This window comes from Brassica oleracea, chromosome C4 (genome assembly GCF_000695525.1).
Source record: "Brassica oleracea var. oleracea cultivar TO1000 chromosome C4, BOL, whole genome shotgun sequence".
Taxonomy (NCBI): domain Eukaryota; kingdom Viridiplantae; phylum Streptophyta; class Magnoliopsida; order Brassicales; family Brassicaceae; genus Brassica; species Brassica oleracea.
The window spans coordinates 51,207,367-51,220,671 of NC_027751.1; the positions used below are offsets into that span (position 1 = coordinate 51,207,367).

The 13,305-nt window shown below is 34.3% G+C and overlaps 3 protein-coding genes across 3 annotated transcripts; 2 read left to right on the plus strand and 1 right to left on the minus strand.

Moving 5' to 3' along the window:
* Positions 1–344: 344 nt before the first annotated feature.
* LOC106341223 (WRKY transcription factor 55-like) lies at positions 345–2,061 on the plus strand. The gene is made up of 3 exons (XM_013780034.1): positions 345–740; positions 1,151–1,282; positions 1,634–2,061. Exons 1-3 carry the CDS (start codon positions 352–354, stop codon positions 1,968–1,970), a joined length of 858 nt encoding a protein of 285 aa, XP_013635488.1. The 5' UTR covers positions 345–351; the 3' UTR covers positions 1,971–2,061.
* A 1,842-nt stretch (positions 2,062–3,903) lies between these two features.
* Positions 3,904–5,710, minus strand: LOC106337473 (probable WRKY transcription factor 54). The gene is made up of 3 exons (XM_013776585.1): positions 5,175–5,710; positions 4,657–4,761; positions 3,904–4,562 (listed from the first exon to the last, which is right to left on the minus strand). Exons 1-3 carry the CDS (start codon positions 5,549–5,551, stop codon positions 4,052–4,054), a joined length of 993 nt encoding a protein of 330 aa, XP_013632039.1. The 5' UTR covers positions 5,552–5,710; the 3' UTR covers positions 3,904–4,051.
* Positions 5,711–10,580: 4,870 nt separating this feature from the next.
* LOC106341875 (rhodanese-like domain-containing protein 7) lies at positions 10,581–13,176 on the plus strand. The gene is made up of 5 exons (XM_013780612.1): positions 10,581–11,041; positions 11,360–11,611; positions 12,038–12,136; positions 12,221–12,496; positions 12,676–13,176. Exons 1-5 carry the CDS (start codon positions 10,643–10,645, stop codon positions 13,051–13,053), a joined length of 1,404 nt encoding a protein of 467 aa, XP_013636066.1. The 5' UTR covers positions 10,581–10,642; the 3' UTR covers positions 13,054–13,176.
* Positions 13,177–13,305: the final 129 nt, after the last annotated feature.

Below are 13,305 nucleotides of genomic sequence, written 5' to 3' on the forward strand. Positions count from 1 at the left end.
GGGCAGGGCTTTACTAAAAAAATTGTTTTATAGTGTTAATGAACAAATTTGTTGTTTAATATTGTGAAATAGCCTAAAAGCTTGTTCTTGATTCTTGGACATACTTTACTTATCGTTTAAGAAAAAAAAACATTTTAACTTAACCTCCGTTTGAATATTTTAACATAAGAAAAAAAATCACAAACTTTGAATATTCTGCATATTCAAAGTTTCGATAGAGTTGGAACCAACACCGAAGCTAACTGTTGGCACTAACCATCATTTACGTATCTCTTCGTCTATATATATATACATGCGTATGAATAAATTTAAGTTATGTATACTCGTACAAATTAGAAAACTAAATTAAAAATGGAAGAGGTAATGTCAATGATCTTCCAAGGATTGAAACTGGTTAAGGAGCTTGAGTCTAGCTTACCGGAAAAGTCACTAGAAGCTCTATCGACCTCTCTCGACGAGATCACGAGGACATTTGGTGATGCAAATGAGCGGCTGAAGATAGTTCTTGAATTCAGAAACTCGGTGGTTGTGTCTTGTTCAGACCAGTTGCTAATGCAGAATGAACCGGGTCTGATGCAAGAGTATTGGTTAAGGTGTGGCGGGTCCACGTCATCTCAGGGAACCGAAGCCATGACTCCAAGGCAGATCATGGCCGTTGAAGATGGCAGAAGAAACTTGACGCCTGCAGAAAGATCAGGCGGCTCCAGTAGCAATCCTTCCACGCCAAGGCAACGCAGAAGGTAAAACCTAAAAAGTAGAATAGTATAATTTTTTATTTGGTTAAAAGTCAGAGAATGATACCGCAAAATACTATTGAATCAACAAAGTATTGTTTAAAAATACCACAACTTTGAAAATTGTTTCAAAAATACTAAAATTTTAGCATACTCAAATTATTCATTGCGGTATTTTCGAAAGTTGAAGTTATGTCCAAGTACAAGTATAACAAGTTTCTTTTGTTTTTTCATAAAGAAGTTAAAGCAAGAACATATCTAGCTAAATCTTTCAAGAACTCGATGGTTGATTAGTCCACTTCAAATTTCTCGCTTTCAACATTATTTTATGTTTATTTGCAAACTACTAAAAGAAAATAAAATCTATGCAGTACGTACCGTATGTACTAACGTGGATTAAGTGAGTTCATATTTAGGAAAAACGAAGGAGGAGAACACGTGGTGTTGATGGCGGCGTTAAGGACAGGAAACATAAATCTACCACCTGACGATAACCATACTTGGCGTAAATACGGTCAAAAGGAAATTCTCGGTTCTAAGTTTCCTAGGTAAAACTATTATACGAATAGTTTAACAAAACAAAACTTTATCAAGTGTTTATATAACCAAGTTTTAGTTTAGTTAACTAACCAATAAATACACATTTACATCACATCAAGAAGTTGTAATCAGTCTCTTCTGATTCTAATTAGAATGACCAAATAACCATATTATTAAAAGTTGAAAGTTGAAACTTCGATGTTATAATTAAGTATCGTTCTCTGATTTCTTGTTCAAATGATGCATATAATTATTTTTTCTTAATTCATGGTTATTAATGGCTACTTGCTTATTATATCGCTGGAATAGTTTGAAAATGTCCTAATCATGTATGTCCATGTACTTAAATAATGTTGCAGGGCGTACTATAGATGCACCCACCAAAAGTTATACAATTGTCCAGCTAAGAAGCAAGTACAACGCCTCAATGACGATCCCTTCACCTTCCGAGTCACTTACCGTGGTTCACACACTTGCCACACCTACTCAACCGCTTCCGCCGCTGCCCCCACCACTCCAGTTACAACTAGCTTTTCCCTTGACTACGGTCCCCCTTTCTTCGACATGGCTGATGCTATGATGTTTGGTAGCAGTGGGATTGGGGCCAACATGGACATATATCCTTTCAATGATCCAAGTCATCATGACGATCACTGTTACCGGCGGTCGGAAGACGGCGACGACGGAGACAAGTAAGATTCATGTATCTATACATAGAAACTAGAAAGGACATGTCTGATTTAATTTATTATTACTATCAAAAGTTCTGCATCATTACACGTGATTCTAGTTTGTATCTAGTGGGAATCAATTCTTTGAGTAGTTCGCTTTTACAATGAAAAGTGTTTTATTTTAATTATTGTATAGTTTCCTTCTCATTATCTGTTTAATTCATTGCTTTTAAGGTATTGTGAAAACATTTTTGAGAATGCAAGTACTTTTTTGAAATAATTGATAAAAGTTGTGTTAGGGTTTTGATTATTTTTTGAATAATGATAAACTATCTATTTACCTAATAAATTGTAAAAGCTTAGTTTCCACAATCCCTTTTTTAAATCCATATTTCAATACAAATTTCTAGAAAGAGCTCATTTCCTCAAAATATCTTCTTAAAATAAAATCAGAGTTTAGTTTAAACTTTAAACAGATATAATTGGCTCTGAAATAGAACATCAAGTAACCAGAATTTCTGACAACAAAGAGAAAAGCGCAAAGTAATCAGATAATCATTATCCTATAATATATTGTCTACACTTTTTCAGTACAAGGTACATTTTCTTACATAAATAAATATGCAATTTCGATACGTTTAAAATAAATCAAAACTAGGGGATAAATTGTTATCTTGTCAGCATCTCACATATTGGCATGAACTTGTTGGTGTTTCTTCCTTTTTGTTGATGTCTTTTTTTTTTTATACTAAAGAATACAAATAGTTAAAGAGGAGTCTTCAGTGTCAAAATCAGCTATTTGAGTGGAATCTTTGGTCCCTTCACCGTTACTATTCATCATGCATGCGGCCTTCGTTTTGCCCTTTGTTCATCATCTGTACTTGTTATGTCGATCGACAGAGAAGACACTCTATCTTCGGTTATCTGATATTTGTGAAATACGTAAAAGATGTTTAAGGTGTTAAACGAATTATATCTTTTAGTTTACTTACAGGGGTTTAAACCACACAATAAGACTCATCATATCTCGTGACCAAGTATCTAAGGATTCATACATCTTATAATTTATTGAATAAATATATATATAGATATTCATAGAATGAATCTTTTTAAACTATCACAAGTAAACAAAAATGTCTGAACCAGTTTGTTAATTTTTTTTTTTTGAAATGTAGTAAATTTTATTTATATCAATGTAATATTAAAATTTCTCAATTTTTTTTTTTTGCTAACCGAGTATCCTGGCTCCACCGAGGTGGTCCAGACTAGAGACCGAAGTGAGCATGGACGCTGTCAGGACGTCACCATGTCGCTCACCGTATAACGGTCTTCGGTCTCGGGTGCTACAGCCCACATGTAAATTCCGCAGTGGCCAAGGCTCGAACCCAGGGGCGGGCACTCCAGCTGGGGTTCTCAAATTCTTGGATATTTTCAAAGATATGTGCATCAGACGAGTGAAATGAACTTTGTTTGTATAAAAGAGTACATGTACGGAACATAAATTATTTAATTTGCGTCACAACCGAATACATTATTATCGGTTAGTTAATTTTTGTTTTGTTGTTTCAGCAAGCATTAATTAATGCCCTAGTGTATACGGCAATGCTTATGTAAGGACAACAACAAAAAGACAAAGCACGACAATTGCGAGATGAATTTGTCCCAGTTTCTTCCTTTTTAGCACCAAACATGCATAGCCGCAATTTGAATGGATAAGTCTCTTTACACTCTTTAGGTAATCAATCATATATCACAAACATGGATTAAAAATAATAAATGCAGTAACAATCAAATAAGCAAAACAATAATCTAGTGGAACTGTCGCAGTTGGTGATTGGCTTATTCTAATTAATCGTTTCATTGGTAATCCATTAACCAAGTCGTTGCACTGGCACCTTTAATGTGGCCAACATACAAAACATCTAGTGCCAGTTCAAAAAAATGTGACACGAGTAACGTTGGAAGAGAATTATATATGCTATATGGTGTTTTATCAAATATCCAACAACAATATTACATTCCACTAAGCATACTCAAAGAGAGGATGAGTAAATACTAAATATTATTACAAGCTTGATTATGATTCCTTAATCCGCATTTGGATGTTCACCTAGAATTCATTCCTTCGTAAGGGCAATATGAGTCGAATAAGGAGGAAAGTTGATCGTTGTCAATGAAAGAGAATTGATGAGAAGTAGTACTAGTCTCACCATAATAGTAGTGATCCTGATGATATTGATAATCATCAAATATCATCTCGTCTTGCCAAACCAATGACAAGTCGCCGTCAGTTGAAGAACCCTCACTAGAGTCTTTAATCTGATCACCATTGTTATTATCCTCCTCCTGCTTCACCATACCTACGATCAGACTACTGATATCGTTCTCTTGCTCTTGTACATTTGCATTGACATGGTCCTGTTGAGGAGTGGCTGCAGCCAATGAGTTGTCCGAATCCATGGTAATCTCGGTCTTCACTTGCGTTTGGTCACCAAGAGTACATGTGTGGTTGCCCATGTATGTGATTTGAAACATCTCAGGGTTTTGCTCAAGTTTCTGAACTTGCTTGGTTGCTTTGCATCCTTGTGTTGGTTTGTGTGTGCATCTAAAGTAACTCCTGTAAACATAAAAACACACACACTGATTTAGACCATTTTATCTTGTAAATGTGTCCTATATATAAACATATACATGGAGTAAAGATTAAGTACCTTGGGAACTTGGAATTAAGAATCTCCTTTTGTCCATATTTCCTCCAAGCATATATATCTTCATCAATTCTTTTAGCTTGCACGGTCCAAGTATGCGATCTCTTCCTGAAAATAATAAGTAAAAATTTATTAATTAATAGTTAATCCAGTTTAGCAAATACAATTACTAATCAACTGTAAACAGTATATAAACCACAACACTAAATGAAACAAATAAAATTCGGTTCATAACATTGATTAGTCCAATCCAATCAATCATATTCATACAATTCTCTATCACTACCATGATCAATAGCATTAGTTGTAATCTTACTATTATTATAGATTATGAGGAAATCAAATTTATATATTAACCTTTACGATAAGTCATTTCAATATGGGGCACTACCAGAATATAGATGGAATCCACATAAAAAAATAACAAACTGAAATGATATTTTTTTGAAAAATATCCATATAAAAAGTAGATTAAACCATTTAACACGAATGGAAAAATATAAAACAATATTTCTACTTACTTTCTTATGTAGCATCCTCTTTTACCCTTACCAACCCCAAGTCTCTTTCTACTATCTCCGGAATCTCCACCGTTGCAACTCGCCGGAGCCGCCGAGTCATCGCCACATGAAGCATTTCGTGAACCCTCTACGGCCACAGGGAAAGAGACGTCGGGGACGGGGTCAAAAGAATCAAGAACCGATATGGTTTTATGGAAGGATCCCAAGATCTTAGTGATGAGCTCATTAGCGAGATCTGAATCACCGGAGAGTAAACCCGTCTCGATGTGGTGATTAGAGAGAAGAAGCCGAAGCTGAGTAGTGAATTTGCAGCCTTCCACGAGGTCATCTACAACTTTTCTCTTTATAGCTTTTGTGTTGTTACTATTTGAATCCATTTTTTTTTGTTACAACAAGCTTTCTCTTCTAGTTTTTTTTTGGTATGATGATATGAAGATGAGAAAATGGTTGTAATATAGTGTTGATAGATTCTTTTTTGGGGGGTTTGGGTTTGATCGAGAGAGAGAAGGATCGATCATAGGAAGATGCTTAAGAAAGAGGTACGAGAGAGAGCGTAATTATACTGGTGTTGAGGGTATAATGGGTAACGTGATAAAACTTGCTTATGAATTATAATGAACTCGAGGGTATAACGGGAAAGTGGTAGTTTATTTAATCTCTTATTGGCTTACCAGAGCTATGCTGATGTCACTGCGTTGAGGTGGAATGACGTCACCGATCTCCTTAACACGTTGGAGAGTTTGGTGGTTGTGTTTGTTTTTTAATTATCCTTTCTTCCTGTATTTATTTATTTATTTATTTATTTATTTAATTCCATGACAACGAACTCAAACAACTTGGTTAGGTTTTCTCTTTATTTTTTTTTTGTGTTAAATTATAAAGCTCAAACTTTTATAAATTGACAATCAATTTGTTTTCATTGGCATGAGATCACATTCAAGGAGAGACATGTTGACAAGATATTTCACACCAACAAGCAAAAATCTTTATTTAGAGTTATTGAGCAAGTAACTTTTGATGTTCAGCATTCCCATAAGACCAATTATTGATGTGTCAATGTGTCGTGTATGTGTATTGTTGTACGTTTTTTTTCTACAAAAGTAGAAGGATTCATTAGGAACCCCACGATCGAAAATTCTCATAGAATGAACCTTTGAACTATTTAATGGATAAGATTAAATTCTAAAACTAGATGTTATAAAACAAATGTATCAGCTGTGGTGAGACCGCGTTGTTCGGATCTTAAAGTAGTAATCGAGATTAACCTTATAGAATAATAAAGCAATCTTGTTTTCTTTTTAAAATTTGTAGACTACGAATAAAAAATATTTTTGGATCATTTTGATAAAATAGATCTCTAACGGGATTTCAATCACAAGTCACACCTTAGTTATGTCAGCCTACCGCTTGCTTGGCCCTGATAATTTTGGCAATACTTATGAATTTTAGACTGAATGAAAATGTGGGAATTAATATCATGAAATTGTCGCTTTTTATATTCTTTCCGTTTTTGAATAAGTATCACTTTGACATTTTTCACATACTAAAAAATGGCAAAAATATATGTAAGTTAGTACTAATTATATATCTCTGACCAATAGTATTTGAGATAAATAAAATTATTTATAAAATCAATGCAATTTTTAATTAAATTTCAGTTGAATATAAGTATAATTTGCATTGAAATTGTAAAGTGACATTTTTTGTAAAAAAAAGGCTAAAATGACATTTATTATGAAATAGAGAAAATATATAACTATATTGAAAGTTGCAGAAGTCATCCCTTTTAAAACCAAAAGGCAACATTCTACTAGATTAAAACCAATAATAGGATCCATGACAAATCATTCTTTCTGATTTGTTTCACCCGGAAGTATGTTCGTTTTCACGTAATTTCTAAACGGTTATAAAAATGTTTTTATTTTAGAGTAGTTGAATTAGTTTATTTTCTTGACGTGTAAAATAAATTCAAATAGTTCAAGGTAAAACATTTGTTTGAAAAAAATGATTAGGGACTGAGATATGGGGAGGGCACTGAGTGGGCAGGTGCCAATAAGTGCTCCTCGGTGTCGCCATAAATTCAGTACACATCCGTGCATCTACTCGCAATTCAAACTCCATAAGTCAAATCCATTTGGTTGCACATTCATTCCCTATAGTTATCACATTAACACAATTTGTTTTGTTTTTGGGATTTTTTGGCAAAAAATTGGTGACACTTTGTTTACAAAAGTTAACATACACACACACACACTTACCTTTTTATCTATAAATAAAAAGCATACACACACTGACACACACACACTTACCTTTTCCATTTCATACTGAATGGCCTTACAATATCAAGCCACATTTAATCTTATATGTCGCTCCGCAACTCAAAAACTTCGAGTATGCATTCCAATGGCTATATACTATTCTGTTTGAGCCAATAAATAATGTTATATGTCACATCAACTTCAGTTTACTTCTTCGTTGCAAGCTCATCCAAATCCGCCTCTTTACATCTCAACTGATTAATCATGTAGAGAGATGGTCATATCTAGACACTAGTTATATTAAAATGTTTAAACGTTCAATATCAATACAAATAGCTAAAATATTGTTTTTTTTTCTAGGATGAAGTGAGAATAGTCAACGGTGATTGGGCAAGTGATCTTTACAAATTAGAAATAGTTAGAAGAATATTAGTTTATGGTTGCTCAAAAAAAAAGAATATTAGTTTATTTATAACATATAGCATTGTTTTTATTCTGACCTTACGCTGAGTTGTGTTATGCAAGAAAATGATTAATCAAGAGGCTTCGATTAAAGGACTGTTACTTGTCATTAAAGACTAGCTACTCTGAAATCTGGATCTGTCACGAAGATAAATACTATGTTTTAATGTAATTAGTATGAAACATATAGTTTTTAATGTGTAAGTTGAGTCTTATTTCGTGCTGATAAGTTGATAACCAAGATATTTTTAAGAATGATTAATTAAGCATTTGTGTTTCAAAAAAAAAAAGTGTTTCAAATAAAGATTAATTAAGCATCAAGTGTTTAAAAAAAAGAAGAAAAGATTAAGCATCAAGTCAAAGGAGGAAAAAATCGATTGAAAGAGCCAGTTCTGGCTTTGGACAAAACAACATTATTTCTTAGTATATTATAATAGAACAGTATTAAAAGTTATAAAAGGTATAAAATAAACCCATCAATAATTCAACTAGACCCAACTCATAGACTCATAGTTATGTAGATATTATCATTATTACTAATATTTTTTTTTGTTTTATTCAACGCACTAATCTTGCGGCAGCCTCTCGAGTTTGAATTTTATTGTACAACAGTATTGTTTTGAACCAAATCCCATTTAACACTACTCAAATCTTTTAGCATTAACCAAATTGTTTGTAACCTAGCGAATGTGCCTTATTGGTACGTAGAGGTGCATTTCATTTTAGCTAGGTTTAGTTATTAGTATATTTTGGTTTGAGGTCAATATAAGTTTTAGTTTGTAACTAACCAATTTGAACTTTCTTTGAAAACAACACTTGAATATACATGCTGCTTTGGCAGTACCAGATCTGAACTTAGATTTTCATCGTTGCAAAGAATATGAAAATTCGCACACATGCAGTCACATACACGTGCATACATGTTCAACTATTGTGTCTACATATGGATCCAAAGGTTATTAAATGGAAAAAGGGACTCGACTTCCAAATTGCAAGACATGACTCTTTCTCAGAAAAAAAATGCAAGACATGACTCCCAAAACATATACAAAAGCATGTGGTCGTTTATGCATGTATACTCTAATTGTGCCGACTATAAGAAATTTAAGTTGTCTTTGGGTTTCATGTGTTTAGATTATAATTTTATTGTAATTTAAAATACACGTATATACTCTTTGATTGAAAATTACTAAAAATCAACGAAGTCTTGGAAAAAAAAGAAAGATAATTTATGGCCAAACATTTCGTCAAATCGTCAAAAGTGGCCAAACATTACAACTATGCATGCCGTGCGGCCGTGCCCCCTATAGTTGAATAACATAACTACAAGTCTCATACTGATCATTATATCTATCTAGTTATTATTCTTTATCTTTCACTAACCATTATATATCATTCTATCTAATTCTTTTTGAAAAAGGCAGTATAAACTAACCTACTATCACATTATCGGACGTACGAAAAACTTACAACTATGTATGCCGTGTCCCCATACGTTTCCTTAGAAAACTTAAAACTTATTATTGTAAAACATGTTTTGTAAAACTTTAGATATGTACTATTCTCATGAAAGTTCAAGGAACTTTTTAGTGTCTGCATTGAAGACAAATCGTCTGGAAAATAAAAAAGAAGCAGGAAGCTTCTTAGAGCTGATGAAGACATCAATTATGGTGGAAGTCTCTAAGAAAATAATTAGGGGAATTAGAAAAGATGAGTTTCGAGAAGGTAGACAAGGTTCTTACCAAAAAGGTCAGAGATCACGGCAGGGGACAGGAAGCTTCTTTTCCCTCACACTCAGACAAAAGACATTCACAGAGTCAAATTCCATATAACAAATCGTAATATCTATTTTGCATGTCGCTGATGGATAAGATTTTTCAGATAAATTAATCAATGGTAACAGTTTGTCAAATGTCTACATTAAACGGATATCACTAATCCATATTGTAAGCAATTAACAAGAACATATTACATGGTTAACACTTAAGAGCACCATTGACGCAGTAGCTTAGGAGGGGTGCTTAGTGATTTTGGGATTAAAAAAAAGAAAATAGACAAAAGATGGAAGCGTCGGTGCTGTCCAAGCGTCGGTGCTTGATCACTTTTAGAACTTAAAATTATTAAAAGAAGAATAAGCACCCCTAATTGAGTATTTGAGTTATGGTGCTCTAACACCACCCATCAATTAGTATATTTCGTAAATTGATGTTACATAATATTGAATGTCACCACGAGGCGGTAAACTATTGATAAAAAACACTTGGGTCAAGATGTTAATCTGTCGAATTCAAATCTTGTTATGAAATTTGTTTGGCCAGTACATGAAATCATGTTTTAGTCTTTAGTTAGAAAGCATGATTGAATTATTTTTTCGGTATCAAATCTCTAGAGAGTTATTTGGATCTTGGTTCGGACACCTCTAATTATATAAAAAAAAATTTAATACCCGTCTTAAAATTGATTAAATCATTTTTCACAAAGTCTATATAACACGGAATGAAAATGCTGAAATTTTAATATTTTTTAAATTTTTTAAAATTTTAGTTTTGCTGTACTAATTTTTTTTTAAAATTATGTAATTTTATGTTACTTCCAATTTTTGTTGTATTTACCCATTTATAACTACATGAATATATATGGCGCAAAAACTAAATTCATAAAGGCCAAATGTTTTATATAGCCCACGTGAATCAGTCCACAGTATTGGTTAAGTCCGGTTTGGTTTTTAAGCCCACAGAATAAACCTCAATGCTACGTTTCTACCACTGGAGATTTCCGCCGTCCCTCGCCGCCGCGAGAATGCTCTCATCACCACCACCACCACCACCAACACCTCACTCTCAACCTTCCATCTCCAGCGGCGTCTCAAATTCGATCTCAACCACTAAAAACTTCAAACCCAAGTTACTATCCACTCAATCCCAACTCCAGAACCTCTCTTCCTCTCCTCTAAAATCCACGGTGGCTTGTTCTAGCTCTGGACCTATCCGACAAAACATGACTACTGTCTCTCAATGCTTCTCAACCAAACAAGAACCTGTCGAGTCAGATAAAAGCTCACTCCTTGTGGTTTCATTCTACAAGTTCGCTGATTTTCCAGACCATGCTGATCTAAGAAAGCCCCTCAAGGATCTCTGCGAAGAATTGGTATAAACTTTAAAAAATAGAAACTTTGTTTTACATTTGATTTTTAAAAAATCGAAACTTTGGCTTATATTTGATTCAAAAATCAAAACTTTGGCTTAAATTTGATCAAAAAATCGAAACTTTAGCTTATATTTGATTTAAAAAACGAAACTTTGGCTTATATTTGATATTAAAAGCGAAACTTTAGCTTATATTTGATTTAAAAATCGAGACTTTGGCTGATATTTGATTTAAAAGTCGAAACTTTGGTTTATATTTGATTTAAAAATCGAAATTTTGGTTTTATATGAGGTAGTAATATAGAATATGGATGTTCAGTGTGTTTCAGGTGGAATCATACTAGCACCAGAAGGAATCAACGGAAGTATCTGTGGGAGCCGTGAATCAGTGGAGAGAGTGTTGGCGTTTATACAGAGTGATGTCCGTTTGAGTGGTCTGAGGCAAGTGGAGACGCCAGTGAGTCCTGAACAAGAAGCAATACACCATGGACATAGCAGTGGCTCTCCACTTGCGGCTGGTGAGGATGCTCCGTTTAGATGGGATCACGTTAGGGTCAAACTCAAGAAAGAGGTACACTTTCGTGTTTTTGAAAGTTTGTAGAGTGTAGAGTGTAGGGTTTGTTGATTGTTGAAGATAGCTCTGGGCATTCAGTTATTGTTTCGGTTCCGGTTCGGTTTTAGAAGTTTATGATCCGTTTGAATATTTAGAAAATTTGGTTCAATTTCAGTTCGACTATTTTAGTTTTCAGTTCGGGTAACAAAGTTGGGAACCTCTAATATCTGCGGTAATTTCAGATCCCATGTCCCGGTTTTTTGGTTAATTTGGGTTAAAAATCAGAAAGTTGCCTTTTTCAGATTAAATATCATTTTTTTTGGGGTTTTAGATAAAAAAAAATTGGATATTTTTAAATATTTCGGATATTGACAAGTGTTGTTCTGGTTCCTGTTCGGTTCCGGTTTCAAGAGTTGTGTTTTCTTTTGTAATGTTTTTATGTAGATTGTCACGCTTGGAATGCCGAGTGTCTCGCCTATTGAAAGAGTTGGAACATATGTGAGCCCTGAGGAATGGAATGAACTGATCAGTGATCCGGAAACTGTGAGAACTCTTTTTGAATGCAAGATTCATTTTATGCATAGAGAAGAAAGAGTGTTTATGCATATGTTAGAAGATGTGTTTCAGGTAGTGATTGATGTGAGGAACACCTATGAGACTAGGATTGGGAAGTTCAAAGGAGCTGTGGATCCATGCACCACAGCTTTCAGGCATTTCCCATCTTGGGTTGAGGATCAGTTTGCATTGAAGCAAGAAGGCAATGAAACGCAAGCAAAGGTGGAGAAAAATGAAGAAGAGAAAGCTGAGAAACCGAAGGGGCTGCCACGGATTGCTATGTACTGCACTGGAGGAATCAGATGTGAGAAAGCTTCAAGCTTTCTTCTTAGCCAAGGCTTCGAAGAGGTAAACTATACACAAATGCAATGTCAAAAAATCGCTAGGAATGCTTTAAAATTATTGAGCGTTTCAACCGATTTTTTTTTTTTTAAATTGTTTCATTAGGTCCGATTTGCTGACTAGACCGATTTTTAGAATATTCATTGACTTTTTGAGATTTAGAGCTTGAACATTTTTGTGATCAGGTGTATCATCTGAAAGGTGGGATACTGAAGTACCTAGAGCAAGTCCCCAAAACAGAGAGCTTGTGGGAAGGAGAATGCTTTGTGTTTGACAAACGTGTGTCAGTGGAACATGGTTTAGCACAAGGAACACATAAACTCTGCTATGGATGCAAGCAGCCTATAAGTGATGAAGACATGGAAGCTCCAGAGTATGAGTCTGGAGTCTCTTGTCCTTACTGTTACTCTGAGAAGTCCGAAGAGGAGAAAGAAAGAGCAAGAGCAAGGCAGATTCAGTTTGAGGAATGGGGTGTAATTGGTGGTCCGGATAAAGGTCGTAGGCCTGCTACTAAACCGGATAGTCCAAGAAAGAGCAGTGCCAAGTTTGGTTCTTCAATATAGATTTTGATGTTAAGAAAGACTATCTGAAAGATTTTGTGGTCTCCTCCATAATTTATAAAACCATTGTTATATTTGAGTGGCTTAAACGCTAATCATCAAGGAAATGGAATTGTGTTTTAAGTTTTCTGATGATATTCATTTCTTTTGGAGTCAATTTGAAGAAGAACGACATAACAGTACAACGGCAAGTTGTTCAAGTTGTTTCTTGTAATCCGGCAGCAAGTGTAAAAACAGTAAAACGGCACGCTGTGC

Bases quoted from the DNA above. Each gene is read 5' to 3' on its own strand.
- LOC106341875 (XM_013780612.1), top strand. From the start codon at position 10,643: ATGCTACGTTTCTACCACTGGAGATTTCCGCCGTCCCTCGCCGCCGCG. The intron at 11,612-12,037 runs GTACACTTTCGT...GTTTTTATGTAG, and splicing joins GGGTCAAACTCAAGAAAGAG to ATTGTCACGCTTGGAATGCC. The intron at 12,137-12,220 runs GTGAGAACTCTT...GATGTGTTTCAG, and splicing joins TGATCAGTGATCCGGAAACT to GTAGTGATTGATGTGAGGAA.
- LOC106341223 (XM_013780034.1), top strand. From the start codon at position 352: ATGGAAGAGGTAATGTCAATGATCTTCCAAGGATTGAAACTGGTTAAG. The intron at 741-1,150 runs GTAAAACCTAAA...GTTCATATTTAG, and splicing joins ACGCCAAGGCAACGCAGAAG to GAAAAACGAAGGAGGAGAAC. The intron at 1,283-1,633 runs GTAAAACTATTA...ATAATGTTGCAG, and splicing joins CTCGGTTCTAAGTTTCCTAG to GGCGTACTATAGATGCACCC.
- LOC106337473 (XM_013776585.1), bottom strand. From the start codon at position 5,551: ATGGATTCAAATAGTAACAACACAAAAGCTATAAAGAGAAAAGTTGTA. The intron at 4,762-5,174 runs GTAAGTAGAAAT...TATTATTTTCAG, and splicing joins AGAGGATGCTACATAAGAAA to GAAGAGATCGCATACTTGGA. The intron at 4,563-4,656 runs GTACTTAATCTT...TTATGTTTACAG, and splicing joins CTTAATTCCAAGTTCCCAAG to GAGTTACTTTAGATGCACAC.